Source organism: Arctopsyche grandis, chromosome 3 (assembly GCF_051622035.1).
Source record: "Arctopsyche grandis isolate Sample6627 chromosome 3, ASM5162203v2, whole genome shotgun sequence".
Classification (NCBI taxonomy): domain Eukaryota; kingdom Metazoa; phylum Arthropoda; class Insecta; order Trichoptera; family Hydropsychidae; genus Arctopsyche; species Arctopsyche grandis.
In genome coordinates, this window is record NC_135357.1 from 2,130,732 (window position 1) to 2,148,318 (window position 17,587).

Consider the following 17,587-nt stretch of genomic DNA (forward strand, 5'->3'; position numbering starts at 1 on the left):
TTAAAATTGATCCTTGTGGAAGCTACTAATATTTAAATATTGTAATACTAAATGATGGTTTTATTATAGTAACATATTTGTAGTTTAATATAGTGTGTATGGCCAAATATTTTTTTCTTAATATGGCTTTATTAGTTTGGTTTACTGTCACACGGAATGTCCAATAAAATAAAGTTATAAATAAAATAAAACGTCAGTACATGTACATATACATAAACTGTACAAAGATTGGTTGCCGACCGCTTCGTCCTTCCTTTTTTTTTCACCACTTCCCCGCTAGTTAAACCCCCCGCACCCCTCAGTTAATGGCGACAACATCTCCGACCAAAAATATCCGTAAGGGCGCATCTATGTATTATATATCTATGTTTAGCATACACTATGAGTATTTCTTACGTTTTGAACGTGATAGAATCCAAGAGGTGTTCCCTTTCCGGTGTTTTTGACGGGTTCGGTTGAGAAGGCCTCATCATGTCTGTGCAAGAAGCTGCAATGCAATATGAATTATTAAATTGAGCATTTCACACATGAAATTTGTGAATTTAATTTTTTTTCTTTCATAAGATGAATATATGTATGTATTTTACTTGAATTGGCAGAATACGTCAGCGTATTCTGTTGATATGCCTTGCGCTTGCAGAACCGTCACACGGAATGTGAAGTCCTTTCCTGGAGTCAAATGATCGGGAAGATCTTCCTCTTTCAATTCCGAAGCTACTGAACTATCACCACGACCGCTATCAGCATCGCATTCCAAAGCTAATTCTGAAAAGTACAAATAATGGATTCAACTTAAGTATGCATGTATGTATTTTCATATTGTAATTACATTGCAACAGTTGATTTCAAGTACCTTCGATTTTAATAGACTCCTGACCTTCCACAATCCTATCTTCAAGATTGTGCATGTTGTTCTTCTCGTTGAGATTCAGAGTGATCTGTTTATTCTTAGTTTTGGGTGCCATATCCTCATCAAAGGCAATTTTAGCTGATTGCTTAACTCCGTTGACGAAATCTGCATTTTCTTCTTCGACGACAGCTTGAACGGCCACTCTCAAGTAACCTTTGACGTCACCTTTCTCATTGACGATTGCCACTTTGTGGATCAGAGGCACCGGATATAAGATGTTGGAAAGGTATACGAAGCATCTGTAAAGTACATTTAAAAAGATAAATAATTTTATATTGAATATTATGAAATTTTGATCATAATTGTATATAAAATTCAGACCTGCCGACCATACGGAACCAAGGAAATCTGTCGTAGAAGGGATCGCCTCCTGTTAAGGATTCAATGTTGTAATCGGGAGAAGTCGGAGACAATTCAGCCTCATTGTGGTACATTTCACGCATCAGCTCGAGCCGTTGCCTAAAATTGAGACGCATCGTATAAAATTGACAATTTCTAAGTGAGGTTTTACCTAATTTTAACTTTTTGAATATAAAAGTCACGATTACAGATGAGTATATTATATCTACATATCAGTGGCGTGCAGCAAATACCTTTAAGATTCTAAAATATCTCTACTCGGACAATCGGAAGTAGTCTTTTTTGTGCAAATGTGCATGCGGATGCAATGTTGAATCTCCAAGACTCTTATCTAATACTTTTGATGATATATTTTACATGCCACACAGACATTGTTTTATAATAATGACTATTTCTAAATGTATATATTATATATTCACGTACTCATGTAATCTACTGTACGCCACTGCTATATTAAATGTATATAAAATTTTTATAAAAAGCTATCTCCTTGTTTTTTGACTTTTATTTTGCCTTAAGACTACTTTCTTTAACGACATGCATCATCATTCCATGCATAACAACAACATCGAAACATACTTTACAGTTTATAACAATTGTAAAATAATTTGATTTAAATATACATATATTAATTCAATAACACGATACAAATAGGATATACATTTAAAATGTGTGAATATGTGAATAGATACAAAATTAAATCAACTTTCACTACATTATATAGTACGTAGTGCACACATAAGCCATACATTCGTATAATATAGTATACATTATTGAATAATAAGTGAAAAATAAAAAATAAAATTAATGTGTGGAAAGCAATTTGTACGTTTTATTGACAATAGCGATATAAAAAATTTTTGTTAACATTTACAACTTTTTACTCTATTTTAAATGTTACGTTACGCCGAAAGTTTCATTGCTCAAGCATATTTGCCGATTGAGGAAGAATCAAAGCCATTATCTTATACAGTGATAATAATAAATTGTGTGATCAAGGGGCGGGGCGGACAGAGCGTTCAAGTGTATTATAATTTCTCAGTTTTTGGCATTCACTTATCAAATGTTTAATTCTTGAATTCGAACAGGCGCTAGGGAAAATCAAAAAGTATTATATTGACGGAAAATGTGCAACTGCACCAGTGGTTGACAGGCCAACTAATGAATGACCGAATCGAATACACCAAGAAAGCTGATCATCTTAACAAGAGACTTACAAAAATACGAAAAATGATATTAAGTTACATCAGAGAAATGTAATAATAATGGAAGTCCCTTTAAGGTCTGACCGCACTATACGACAACCGAACGATCCGACACTTCACAACAGTACGCGACCAAATATTGTTTGTATGAAATTGTATGAGACATAACCCACTGCGCGACAGTCGCAAGCCGTAGAATGACACCTTGCGTCAAAGTTGACTTTTCGATCAACTTTGTTCGCGACGTGACGCAAGTGTCGTTGAGTGGGGGTTGCCTTGCGACAATTATTCTCCTTCTTCATATCGTGACTTTGAAATAGCAAGTAGCCATAATCTTTTGGTTTTTATCGATTGTTCTTCTTCCTCGCGTATCAAAGATACTATAATAGCGTCCATTTCGTCCATCTTGCTCCGAGGTACCGAACGAATGATCGACATAATATTGTCGCACACTGTTGTGAAGTGTCGGATCGTTCGTTTGACGCATAGTGCGGTCAGAGCTTTAGGCGTCATAGTGCTGTAAGATTTCGGTATGGCTGTCGCCATACTTGATTAGTTTCTGCCACAGCCGTGTTTGTTGTGCATTGTGCAACTTTTAACCGTGCACTTCTCCATCTTGTGAGTAATATGAACAAATATTTATCAGACATACGTCGAAAACACCACACACAACTGCGACGGAAACTAATTAAGTATGGCGATAGCCATACCACAATCTTACAACACTATGACGCTTAAAGCCACTTATATTTTTATTACCATTGTGGCGCATTAGGTTCTTCCTGTAATGCCACAATGGTCCAAAACTATTAAATAAATAAATAAATAAATTACATACTAGTCTTGTACCCCATGAAATATCATCGCATTGGTGTTGGCATATTAAATTATTAAATAAAAACAATTAAAAAGAAATATGTCGGTTCTGTGTTCGATCCACACGCGGTCGAATTTTTTTTTCAAATACCTTTTAAATTCTATTTAAATTCTTTTAATTTATTTAATTTAATATTAAAAAAAAAGTAAAAACTACCTACCTACCTATGTATGTACATATAAACAATATAAAACACCAATAGAAAAATTAATTAATTAATTAAATATTCAATAGATGGCGCTAAATACTCAGAGACTAGCGCCGTCTAGAGGAAACATTGATAGCAAACATTATATATAGATTTTTTTTTCTTTCGATATTCCATTCGTACATTTTGTTGGCAGTGTTTTAGCTGTGACGTACATATGTACATACATATGTATGTCGAATCGAAACGAATATTATAGTACGGCGAGCGTTATCGCAGATACACAAACGCACAGAATAGAGATATTGTATATATGTATGTATGATCTCTGGTATACATATGAGACAAACTACCAGCAACGTTTTTTTTCTTTTAAAGTTCGTTTAATTTGATACGTTCTTTGTTTGTTGTCTACCTAACATTTATTTTTGTGATATTATTTATATAATATGCATAAAACACGCCATCGTAAGATAAAAAAAACTCAAATAATCTTCACTCGATGTCCAGTGGGACTAAAACTATTAGCCAGCAGTATGGCTCGGTGGTTGGACTTTTGCTTAGCATAGAGAGGACGCCGGGTTCGATCCCGATCGACCTCGATTGAAAATAATTTGGATATTTATGACGTCAGATTTGGATATTTATGACTCCAGGTCGATAGTTTCTATCAGAGTTTGCCAATTTTTACATACCTCTTCTTAGCTTGCAAACGATTTGGTCGTGAGACAAAGTTTGGGTTTTTATCCGATCGTTTTCATACTTTGCCATTTTTTCTGATTTCATTGTTGAATCAGTTCCTGATTAAATTGGCTTAAACCTATCCTACCTACTATGTCACCACTATATGATTATATACACTATGATTAATGTACAATAAAAATTTATGTTCAAATTCATAGATGTCTCGTTAATTTCGCGTTTTCAGTGTCATGTAATTCAGCGACATATGTAAAGATAAGAGATATAAAAAATGACCACTAACACGAAAACCATGTGAACTGTATAAGAGGTAAATAATAAAAATGATGCATTTTTTGTAATTGACCAGGAAGGCGCATTTGGGTTTACCTGTCAGGCCCTCCTGGTATATTTGTATATATGTATGTGTTACACCGAATCCATGAAATTGTCTATTACAAGCATTCGGCAAGAGAATTGCCGATTGCATGAAAAATGCAAGCACGTTGCCCAGTTCACGGATTCCGTAAATTCTTGGCCGAATGCGTGAACTGGACAGCGTGTTATATTATAACCAAGTGTCAAAGTGACAGCTGAATAAGGATGTTTAATTTAGTTTAATTTACATATTATTATGTATAATATGACTACATACATATGTTTCACTGTTAAAATATTGATCAAAATGTATAAAAATGACATAAATTTATGTATAAGTCATATGAGATGATCGAAACATATGTATGTAGTCATATATGTAAATTAAACATCCTCATTCAGCTGTCACTTTGACACTTGTCCACGCTGTCCAGTTCTAAAAAACAACACCGGAGAGCTGCTGTCTATTTGCCGACTCCATGCTTTGAGCAGACAAATTCTTATGCGAATACACGCATTCGCCAAAGAATTTACGGAATCTGTGAACTGGGCTACATGTTTGCATTTTTCACGCATTCGGCAATTCTCTTGCCGAATGCGTGTAAAAGACAATTTCACGGATTCGGTGTAACATATGTATGTAAAAAATAAAAAAAAATAGATAAAGATAGTCAAACTATCCCACAGTGCATGGGTATAATTGTAAAAAAAATGAATCATCCCCGGTTGATTTTACTGACCGTCCAATTGAAATTCAATTGTTATGCCACTAGTGAATACTTTTCGATTTGTTCTAGCGCCGTTGAATTTGAATCGGTTCCGAAAACTGAGACGCGTTTGTTTTGGACAAAGCTGAAGCTGAAGAAGCAGTCGTCGTCTGCACAAACCTCGAAGGTAAAAGGTTAGCGAGCGACAGTCTGGTGTGGTGGGCGCATGCAGTCAGGCACTGCAGCAGCTCGGAGGGTGGTTGTGTCTCCTGAACAGGCCCTGCGCCCTGAGCTGGCCCCTGCCCCTGTACAACCCCTCCCTGTAATGGCCCCACCCCTTCGTTCACCGTCTCACCACCGATGCTTTCGTTCATGTTGTAAATCTGACGCATCAGTTCGAGTCGGTGGCTACAAACAGGCACGTACAAACCCTCAGTTCATCTGCACTACTAAGGGGTAGCAATCCAGGCGGGCACAATCGCGACAGGTCGAAAACACATCTGCAGCGAATGTAGCGAAATCATGCAGGAAGTCGTAGTTGTTTTGAAAAGTTCGACAAATCCTCTTTTAGAACTTTGCTTGCACTTACGGAAAGGGAAAATGAGTGAGGAAGTGTCTATAATGGTGCGTACGCACCAAGCCAACGAACGGCCCACAGGCCAACTTTTAAAACCAGTAGCGTACAAAATATCGAAATAAAAATTAAATTTAAAAATTGAAATAAAATATCAAAATTAAAACTATTATTATTATATTAAAATTAAATTCAAGTATCAAAATAAAATTATAATCATTATATTAAAATTAAAATTAAATATTGAAAGTTAAAACAGAACATGCACAATTTAAATAAATTTTCGAGATTGACCTAAAATTAGATCATCAACAATCACATACAGGTAATCCTCGACTTTTGTTTGTCGAAGATGTTTTGACTTACGAAGATACGCACTAAGATCGAAAAAAAATCAAAGAATTATTATGTTTACTTCCCCGTAATGCGCAGTTACTGAGAATATATCATGTATTAGTATGGGTGATCCAACGATTTTTGCCAAGCCGGGGTGTTGTCGGTCACATCAAACGGATTTTTTTATTCTTCAATTGTTTCTCTCGTCGAAATAAATCAAGTAATTAAATCATTTCAGAGGTAAAATTTATCGGATAATGTGTGATTATTAATTTTATTTCGACGAAAGAAAAAAAACCCTTTGACAAATCACCGACATCCGACACCGCGTTTTTTTATGAATTGTTTTTTTTTTATCGATCATCCACGTGGAAATACAGTAACATCTCGTGACGACTTTAACAATATTTTTTTTCGCTCGTAATCAGAGAAATTATAATATTTCTCTGGTTTTAAATGCGGTATCCTCGTAATTCAAAATGTTGTTGTAATTCAAAACATCAACGATGATCTAATTTTAGCTCAATCTCACTCTTTAGCTTGATTTTGATATTTAATTTCAATTTTAAAATTTAATTTTTATTTCGATATTTTGTACGCTACTGCTGGTTAAAAAGTTGGCCCAAAATCGTCGTTGGTTTAGTCCGTAAGCACCATAAGGGGTATTTGTCTGATAGGACAATCAATGTTTCTAACAAGTGACAATGTCCTTCTCAATCCATCGAAAAGGTATTATCTCAGCTCATCTCTAGTTTACACTACCATTATTAACTCTTTGCACTCGAATGCCGCCATTTTCCGTTCAGTTTGCAGTTCAAGTTCATCATTTCTGATCATGACACAAGGGTAAAGGAGTAAGGAAGTGTCTATAAGGGGTATTTGTGTGATAGGAGAATCAAGATTTCTGACGGATACTGCTGTAAAGGTATGAACAGAATATGCTGGCTACTGCTGTTTGCCGTACGTGACGGAAACATTACGGATAAAATGAACCCATACAAAATGTACCAAATAATACTTTTCGGATACCTGTTGAAGTCGGTTCGTGCCGACTAGGTATGAACAGACCTTTATACGATTGCCGCCACTGCGGCAGCATTAAGGCATATTTCGTTAGTGTCGTTTATACTTTTATTGGTTACTTTGAATCTTTTTATTTCCGTTATATATTGATAACAAAGATAATTTCAGCATGAATGTATGTATAATAATAAGTTAATAATTCGTACAAGTATAAAACGTGTTGTGACTTAAGTGCAATGTTGTAACATTTTACGGGTCATGAAATTTGAAATTTGAGTCCATGCCACTTGCCATTAATACACAATTTTGTAGTTTGTTTTGTGTTTCGAACGCTCTACTGGCAAGGAATTGTCATTATTTCAAGCAGACGCATAACTTTTCAAATTATGGGTGTTGTTTGGAAATATTTTCTACATTGATTAATTATTTAAAAACAATAATTTTAAAAACTGATTTTTATGACTATTCTATTAACCATTTGAGTCGTCTAGTTCCAAAACCCGGTAAAAGCATTTCACTTATTTGTTGGTAAACGCAGTTTTTCTGCCACAACTTTATTTAGTGGATTTCATTTACAAAGTTTTATTTTAATGGAAGATATACGATTTAAAGTGATTTTGCAATTCAGTTTTTTGGAAAATTTTTGAGATTAAATGAAATATTAAGACTTGAAAACGATTTTGCCAGTGTTTGTTCCCGAGTTGTCCTTTCACGGCGATTCCGTTCCTTTGCTCACGACTTCTTTCGGATTGTTTTCTTTCTTGTATCTCCATCTTTGGTTTTTTCAATACTTCGAGACAGATCGTCCATGATAACAGCAATTACGAAAGAAATGCGGAATGACAGTTGCACCCCAGGTAACCGGCAGAAATGGCCGCCATCTTGCCATATGCAGTGTTCTGATTGGCTGTCGGCAGTTTTGCCGTTAATTCGAATAAACAGAGAGAATTTTTGCCGTTCTTTGGAACAAAACAAGATTTTAAATATTTTTTTAGTCATTTAACTTGGTTTTAAAAAGAATTAAAGTATACAGTATTTTGTGAAAATATTCCTAGAATCGGAATACATTTTTATCTCCGTTTTGACCAAATATGCAGATACCGGGTTTTGGAACTAGACGACTCATTTGTATGTGTTTTCGTCAATAAAATAAAACAAAACTACTGAAAACATTTGGAGTTTACGGTATTAACCTTCACTTTTTTATTTTTACAAAATTTAAAACTGAAAATTATAGTATTGTAATCCTGATACTCCTGATCTCTCGTTCGCGCCAAAATGTCCTAGCCGAATGAATAAGCCGTAAGTAACGGCCAAAGGGATCGACCAATAGTTGTGGAGCCCAAACGGGTATAAATATGGGGCGCTCTCGGCTTGGAAAGCATTCTGACCTGGAGCGCCAACGAGAGCAGACCAATAAACCGCTACTACAACATTCCTGCGTCTTTCTCTCTGATACTGGAAGCCCCCTCTTCACGTCCACGCAACAGTATCATTCCTGATATATTGATATAAATTGTAAGTTTACATAATCGTTCATGTTTGTCTGGCAAAAAACTACTATTTTGTTTTGGTTTTCGACCTGCCGAGATTGTGCCGTGCCAGGATTTCGACCGTTCAGCATTCCAAGACGTGAGAATTGTCTCTAGACCCGGTCATAAATGTAAAAAATGACTTTTGCAATGAATTCGCCTCACCGAAAACATATCTCAACAATAATAAGGTAAAAATGGTGAACAAAACAAATCGAAAATTTCAATCATACGACCGTAAAAGTGTAAAATTTAAATACCGTAATTTTTCAAGTGTCCAATAGTGGGTAGCTCCGTTTTTGGTGTCTGTGACTTCCACAGCGACACACGTGGGTGGGTATGGTCTGCCGTACTCATCGTCGTCTTCGGAAGTGGAACGATTGGCCGTGAACTCTGGAGGCAACGGCGAATAGAGCGTGTCGGTCAATAGTGTGAATTGGAATTGGACTTTCTTCTTCAGCTCCACGGATATGGCGTTAGCTTCCTTCAGGAATATGGCGTTGCCCCATAGATCGTCGCGCAGAGATGTGAACTGATGGTATTTCCATTTGCGGAAGGCCCAGGCGGCTAGGCCAGCCTCGCGAGCAGACCAGCACTCTGTTTCAAAAAGAGGATTCACTGAAAATAACAAATGATTATTACGAAAGTGGTCTCGGACTCTCCAAGATGGCATATTCTAAAAGGGTACAATACCGAATATGTCCTCTTCGTTGTGGAAGTCCTCCGGAGTATACGAGCTGTACATGGACATTGTGACGCTCTGTTCTTCGACTTGTCGTTGAAGCGCATCTATGCGGGCTTCGTAACTCTATAATACAATTTAAAATTAAAATATGCAATTGAAAATAGTTAAACATCACACGATTAAATATGCATGAGCTTTTCCACTTCTAATATAAATTATTATTTCATATGTATAATAACCCATAAATATTCCATAGGTTGTATGTCGGGACTATTGTCTGGTAATTTTAGTGACCCTAAACCCTTTTTAACGGCAGTTATATTGAAAAACAAAATGGTTTTGGAAAATTTGGACTTAAGATGATTGGGAGAATGTAATCTTTACTGGCGAGAGCAAGTTTAATCTTGGCGACTCCGACAGAATTTATTTATTTATTTTTTATATACCAGGAAGGCCTTACAGGTAAATCCCAATGCGCCTTCCTGGCCAATTACAAATACAAATACAGCATTTTTATTATAAGTCGTTGAATTGCGAGACACTGAAAAAACTCGCAAATTAACGAGACATCTATGAATTGTACATAAATTTTTATTGTACATCAATCAAATTTTTCAAATAGTGGTGACATAGTAGGTAGGAAGGATTTTTAGCCAATTTTTTTTTCCGGGAACCGTTTCAACAATGAAATCAGAGAAAATTGGCAAACTCTGAAAGGAAACGATCAACCTGGAGTCACAAATCCAGGTCTGACCAACAGCATACTCTGAAAAATTCATTTTCATTCAGGGATAGAACCCGGCACCTTCTTGACGGTAAGCAGAAGCTTAACGTCCGAGCTATGCTGCTGGCTAGAATAAATTGGATGAGGAGAAAGCCGAACGAACATTTCAGTTATCAGTGTGTTACTAGAATAATTTAAACCCGGGCGGCCAAATGATTTGGGGATGTTTTTCGTATTACGGCATGAGGGTGCTACGTTTTTTCAATGGCACAGTGAAGACTATACATAGATTATGAAAAAAATATGGGAATTTTCGCCGCCCTCTTTTGAGCAACATCTTTCAATGTCAACCGACTTTGATTTTGAAAATTATCATCGGGCACAAATGATATTTATTGTATTTAAAATAAGTGATTGATATCATCAAACAAATTTAATAGCATTTTATTAAGTTTGGACGGCTATTTTTTTTACAAATAAAAAAATACAAAGATAAAGTAGATATTCATTACTAAAATGACCAGACAATAGTCCCGACTTACAACCTATCGAATATTTATGGGCTATTATAAAGCAGAGGGAATAAAAACAACACCCTGGGGCACATTATGAGTTAAAAAAACTGTTGAAAATGTATGGTTTGAAGAAATTTCGGACGACATACTAAAAAAAGTCTTATTGTCCGTGCTGGCAGGTATGAATCCTATCATAAAACCTAGACGATTGTCTAGTAATTATTATATTACTATTTATTGTTGTCATATGTCTATTGAATATGTATTTTAATTCATATAAAAATATTTACTGTAATATTATTTTAGCTAGAGACATTTGAAATACATATATGAAAAATGCCCTATTGTACATTTTTTTTTTTAATTCGTATCTCGCCTTAATTTAAAAATATAAGTAATCTTTTTTAATCTTAAAACATGTTAAATAGTTGAAATCAAATAATAAAACCAAAAAAACTTGTGTATTGCTTCATGTAATTAAAAAAAATCGAAAACATCGAACAATTGAAAGTGATGCGACTTCTCTGCATGTTACTGTATATACATATTGTTTATAATATGTATATATTATATATGGCGGCTCGCTATTCGACATGGTCGAGTTTGGTCACCTTCCTGCGAGTGGGAACCAGCTCGGCTGTGTTCAGAGTAGCTACCTCACTCAGCCTTCAGCTATCATAATGAAAGCACGTGCATTAACATGCCAGTCGTCTCATTCGTTCATCCCCCATAACTGGTGACCCCCGATATCGAGCCACACAGCCTCGATTAATTCAGCATGCCGCTCATCCCAGCCTCGCCGAGCCAGGCGGGAAAGCTACCCGCCCGCCATCGACACAGCACGCCGCGCTGGTAACAATAAACGAGCAGACAACGGCTAACTACTACCTACCGACTAGTCGAGTCCAGACACAACGTCAATGACAGGTGCTTAATAAAATGGGGGAGCGACTGAGATGGCGATCTTGAAAGGTGGTGGTAGAGTCATGCGCGATCCAGTACACATAGAACGGCCATCCAGCACCACAAAATTCATCACATGACACACACCACCTCAGCACCATCATCATTATCAAGGCCCCGTCCGTCCCCACGAGCGTCGTCACGCCGGGACGGGCGGCAGTTGCCACAACACTTCCACAAGTCACAACGACTCACGGTCCAGCTCGGAGTATCATCAACCATATCGATGCCCCTGCCGCCCCCGCCGCCCCACCAACCGACAGCCGAACGAAGCTCGCATGAGCGGCGCCGGCGCAGCATCACATCGCCACGACCACCGAACGACCCACCGTCCTGCTCGCGACGTCACCGCCCTCGAATGTACCGACCATTCAGGGCGCTACACCAACACAGCGGATGACCCACGTCAACAAAATTTTTCTCTCCCCACTTAATATATATTTTTCTCCATCTCTGATTATATAATTGTATATATTGTATCGCTAATGCTGAGGGGGGAGTGATGTGGGATAAACTCGACATGGTCGAGTTTGGTCACTTTCCTGCGAGTGGGGACTAACTCGGCTGTGTTCAGAGTAACTACCTCACTCCGTCTTCAGTTATCATAATGAAAGCACGTGCATTAACATGTCAGTCGTCTCATTCGTTCATCCCCCATAATATACATACATATATGCTTTATGTAAATATAAAGGAGGTTTGTAATTACAGCTAGTTTATTTTTATAATCAAAGTTACCTTTCTTTGTTCTTCAAATTCTTGATCAGCTTGTTCTTTCTCCTTGCGGAATTGTTCTTCCAAAGCGCAAAGTCTCTTTGCCATCTCGGCCTTTAGATCGATGCCCTGTTTTTCGAGCAATTCACACTGAGCGTAGTTCCAATCTACGGTTTCTCCTGATGCTGAAACATCAAATCCATTAATTAGCATATAAGAAACTTAATTTATGCATAATATTTAGCAACATTTCATTTTAGGTTAACTAAAATGAGGTTTGGTTAGCAATTATATACGGTTCCCGGAAAGATGCACTAAATTGCACTGAATAGTAGAGCAGTTAAGTCATAATTTTCAAAGGCGCTCAAAAATAACTTACGCAATAGAATTCCACAAAAAAAAGGTTAGCACCCTCGGATAACATACAAATACCCTTGACGTTTTTTTTATAGAATTCTTCTTTGAAGTTTTAAGTATCTTTGAAAGTTTGGATGTCTCAAGAGTGCATTTTTCCGGTCACCATTATATGCATATGTAATATTAAAAATTTGTAAAATCTTCTTATTATCAGAAGGAGTTGTTGCTTGAACTCTAACAGGAGCATCTAAAGATAGGATATCTTGGAAGAATCTGATTAGGACCCAAAATAATTGAATAAAACGAGTCTAGGAGCTTTGATTTAGTATGTATTTACATACATCTAGAAGGATCTAATCTTTCCAAATACGCACGAAAACACAAGTCATTATCATAATACGCAAAGAATAATGGAAAATAACTTGAAGGAAACGATTAAAAACGCACCGGGTGTATCCAAAGAACTAGCTTTTCCCTTCCTCTCTCGGGCTTGTTCTGGGTGTGTAAATCTGAAAACGTGATTCTTCCCTAAAATCACTCTCGATCCAGTTTTCAATATGATGGGCTCGTTTATCTAAAAAATAGACGATAAAAACACACCAATAAATAGACGATATCATATCAGGATGTATGTATGTAAATATATATTCAAATATTTTTCACCTCTCTGCCATTAACATAGATCAATGCAGAATGATGAGGGATCAAACATATAACTCCATCTGTGTTTTCGAAAATGCAATGTTCGCTCAGGATATGCGAACCGCAAAGTTGAATGTCTTGAGGCACGTTGGCCTCCGAGGTGCCAAGCCTCGTCACACCTGTGGCGAAGAATCAACGTTAAAAATGGAACAATGAAACGGTTTGACAGTTAAACGAAATAAATCAAACCAACCATCTTTAATGTAGTACAGCAAGCATTCAGAAAGGTTCGGATCCTCGTTCAAGTTGACCAAATGAGGAGTCTTCTTTGGAGAAAATACTCCAACGGTGACACCCTCTTTGACGGCAACTCCCATTTCGGCAAATACTGCCTCACGCTGTATGCGTATTGATTCAGTCCTCTTCAGCTTCTCTTCCCATGTTTCGTTCAATTCTGAAATGGTATAATTAAAATTAAGTAAATAAATGGCTTTACCACCACCAAGTTGCTAAAGGGTGATAGAAATCCGCATATGGATAGCTAGCTGTCATCGCTCTGATCTGACACAAGATTCTGATGTGAATTTTAATGATTAAACTCCTCTAGCTTCATGTAGAAGACATTAGCTTACTTCAATGTTAGTTAAACTTCGTATGTCGGTAAGATGTCAAAGCGACCTGAAGAGTGGAAGTAGTTCAAAATCGGATCACAATTTTTATTTGGGCAAGAATGTCACTGAACTAACAGTGAATCTAATAAAAAATTGTAAAACTGAGCTAATTGATCTCATACTCGTTTTTTCATTTATTGATTTAACCTAACACTCGTCTTTTAGATTGGAGAGATTTCAATCTAAATTAAAGTTTATCTCTTAGACAACAGATATTTAAATTAATTAATTCATTATTCTTAATATTGTGGCGGCTATACACGGTCGAGTTTCGGTCACCATAATGCGAGTTGGGACCAACTCGGCCAAGTTGTCTGTCGCTACTTTACTTTCTTCCCGCCCATCAGATTAAACAGTCGTGCCTTAACATATCCGTCGTTTCACTCCATACGCCCCATAATATCTCAATAATAACCTAAGCTAAACTAACAGTCATATGTTGGATATGAGAAATTTTAAAATACTATTATATATGCCTTTCTACATACATATATTGTATTTGTATACTATATTAATTAAAGTTTTCTTTTGATGTCTTGATGTAGATATCTTAGCCCAACCCAACTAAGCCCTTCACAATTTGAATAAATAACTAGCAGTATGGCTCGGTGTTTGCGTTTATGTTTAGCACCAAGAGGTTACCGGGTTCGATCCCATGCTAATCTTTAATGCTGCTGGTCAGACTTGGATATTTGTGACTCCAAGTCGATCGTTTCCTGTCAAAGTTTGCCAATTTATCTGATTTAATTGTTGAAACGGTTCTTCCATCAAATTGGCAAAAAATAATCTTACCCGCTATGTCACAAATATCTGAATTATGTACAATATGTAAAAATTTATGTACAATTCTAAATCCATAGATGTCTCTATGGATTGCGCATTGACGTTTACCTGTTAGGCCTTCCTGGTATACATATATGTAAAATTAAATAAGATATATGGAATTTTAAATAAAATATTAACCAGCAATCAATTTTTCTGAAGCTTGCAATTGATCGACAGCTTCTTCAGCTATCGTCGTAGCTGCTCTGCTAAGTTTTGGCGTGCCAATTTCATTATTTTCGCTTATACGACGTTCACGATTAGCTGGATTGTTATCTTCTTCCACTGAAATACAAAAATTGAAACAATCAATATTTAAATTCCTTAAATTATTAAATTAAAATCATAATAAGTTACAGTTTCACAAAGCGTTAACGATCTACTGTGATACGATTGTTATAATGGATACATAATATTGAAAACATTTTAAAGTAAATTTGACTTTTGTATAATAGTACACATTGAGATAAAAAAAAATAATAAAAACATAAAATTTAAAAAAGACATGTCACAAATCGCAAAATGAAGCATAATTAAAAATAAGAATTATAAAAACATAGTGGATAGTATGCATAAAAAAATATTATTATATATATGTATATCATTATGTTACGTTTCCATTATAATCATTATAATGAAGAAAAATTATATTCGGAAACGCATCATTACGATGTTAAATGCCCACAAAAGAATTTTTACAATAATTCACTAAAAAAATCATCTTAATATTACATAGATATTAAATCATAACAATAAACCTATACACGTTTCATATATGTATATATTTCTCACGTCAACGTTTCGACACTCGATACTAAACAATTTAACCGATGAAAATCATCTTTTATGGACACAAAGAGCAGATCATTCAAAATTAAGCGTTTATATAATATATATATTGTTTCGATATAATATAATATAAGCAAAGCTGATATATGTATGTTGAAAGGCTCAACGTGTTTTTGAATTTTTATTAATATTGTAGCCAAATATTTGTCTTGTGCCTTTCAGCAATTGATTATACATATATATATATTTTTTTTCATATTTTAATTAGTGTGTATTGAAAACATTGCAAGGTACCATGCTACGTTTATAATAATAAAAATCATGCAAATTTTCAGTACGAACAATTTCGACCGTGTGCTGTGCTTGTTTTTCATTTACTTTAATTTATTTAAATATTCATATTTTGCACATGTATTATATGTATAAACAGAACCCCTGAACCCTTTACAAGTGTTGTAATGAGACGTTTACAATGGCGCATTGTTGTTTTATTCCCTTTTGTGCCCTCGTACACGTTTCGCGTGAAAGTTAATTAAGAATTAACATTATACGATTTTGTTAATGTTTCTAAAAAATATATATGACTCGTTGATTATTCGTTAAACGGAGTATATTTTCCGAGTCACCAATGTAAATATCCCATGTGTTTGCTATCATTGCAGCGTGTCATAACAATCAGCCCAAGGAAAAAGTCAATCACAATATGTATATAATATAATATAATATACCGGGTGGAAAAAAGGCTTTTTAAATACCGATTATATGTAAAAGTTATGGCAAAAGCTACTCTTAGTAATTTTTTAAATATAGTATCATGATGCTTTATGCTACGTATGCACTAAACCAACGAACGGCCCACAGGCCAACTTTTAAACCAGTAGCGTACAAAACATGGAAATAAAAATTAAATTCAAATATCAAAATAAAATTATAATCATTATATTAAAATTAAATTCAAATATCAAAATAAAATTATAATCATTATATTAAAATTAAAATAAAATATTGAAAGTTAAAACAGAACATACACAATTTAAATAAATTTTCGAGATTGAGCTAAAATTAGATCATCAACAATCACATACAGGTAGTCCTCGACTTAAGATGTTTTGACTTGCGAAGATACGCACTAACATCGAAAAAAAAATCAAAGAATTATTATTTTTACTTCCTCATAAATCACCGCTAATGAGAGTTTATCATGAAATAGTATGTGTAATCGTACGTTCGTCCATAATTCGGTTTTTTTTCTTCAATTGTCATCACTAGTCACCGGAGCCTGAGGGGGCCGTGTATTGTTCAAAGGTTGTAAATGCATTGTTAAAGGTTTGCCGAACAATGGATAGCACTGTGACTATCCTACCTCTAGTCATCACAAAGGGAAATAATATTAATAAATAAATCAGCTCAGAGGTAAAATTTATCGGATGATGTGTGATTTTTGTTTGTGATTGCCGACCGTCATAAAATATAGAATTCTCTATTAATTTTATTTCGACGAAAGAAAAAAAAAACCCTTTGACAAAACACCGAAGTCGGTTTTTGTCAAATGTTTCTTTTATACAGTAGCATATCGTGACGACTTTTAAGAAATAATAACAAGATTATTTTTCGCTCGTAAGCAGAGAAATTATAATATTTCTCTGGTTGTAAATGCGTGTCATCGTAATTCAAAACATCAACGATGATCTAATTTTAGCTCAATCACGCCCTTTAGCTTAATTTTGATATTTAATTTCAATTTTTTAATTTATATTTTGTACGCTACTGGTTTCAAAAATTGGCCTGTGGGCCGTTCATTGGTTTGGTGCGTACGCAGCATTATACATTTTTCTACATTTGTTATAGATTTTGGTGGAAATATATATATATTTTTTATTTTTCAATGGCCATATTTTTAGACATTTTTATAAGGAATATATAGTTTATATTATACAAACAAAAATTTGAATAATATTTTAAATGGCATCATAG

The 17,587-nt window shown here is 35.3% G+C and overlaps 2 protein-coding genes across 2 annotated transcripts in view; one reads left to right on the plus strand and one right to left on the minus strand.

Moving 5' to 3' along the window:
- Positions 1-17,587, plus strand: part of LOC143910016 (uncharacterized) — a 358,729-nt gene that overhangs the window by 152,118 nt on the left and 189,024 nt on the right. The window lies entirely within an intron of this gene.
- The window catches only part of unc-104 (kinesin family member unc-104), a 125,730-nt gene that overhangs the window by 10,203 nt on the left and 97,940 nt on the right, over positions 1-17,587 (minus strand). Inside the window, exons 12-22 of the mRNA XM_077428341.1 lie at positions 14,966-15,109; positions 13,585-13,785; positions 13,353-13,510; positions 13,137-13,263; positions 12,357-12,517; positions 9,425-9,539; positions 8,992-9,349; positions 1,232-1,369; positions 854-1,149; positions 588-765; positions 397-487 (exon numbers count right to left, since the gene is read on the minus strand). Of these exons, the coding sequence (XP_077284467.1) occupies positions 397-487; positions 588-765; positions 854-1,149; positions 1,232-1,369; positions 8,992-9,349; positions 9,425-9,539; positions 12,357-12,517; positions 13,137-13,263; positions 13,353-13,510; positions 13,585-13,785; positions 14,966-15,109 (1,967 nt within the window). The remainder of the gene's footprint in view (positions 1-396; positions 488-587; positions 766-853; positions 1,150-1,231; positions 1,370-8,991; positions 9,350-9,424; positions 9,540-12,356; positions 12,518-13,136; positions 13,264-13,352; positions 13,511-13,584; positions 13,786-14,965; positions 15,110-17,587) is intronic.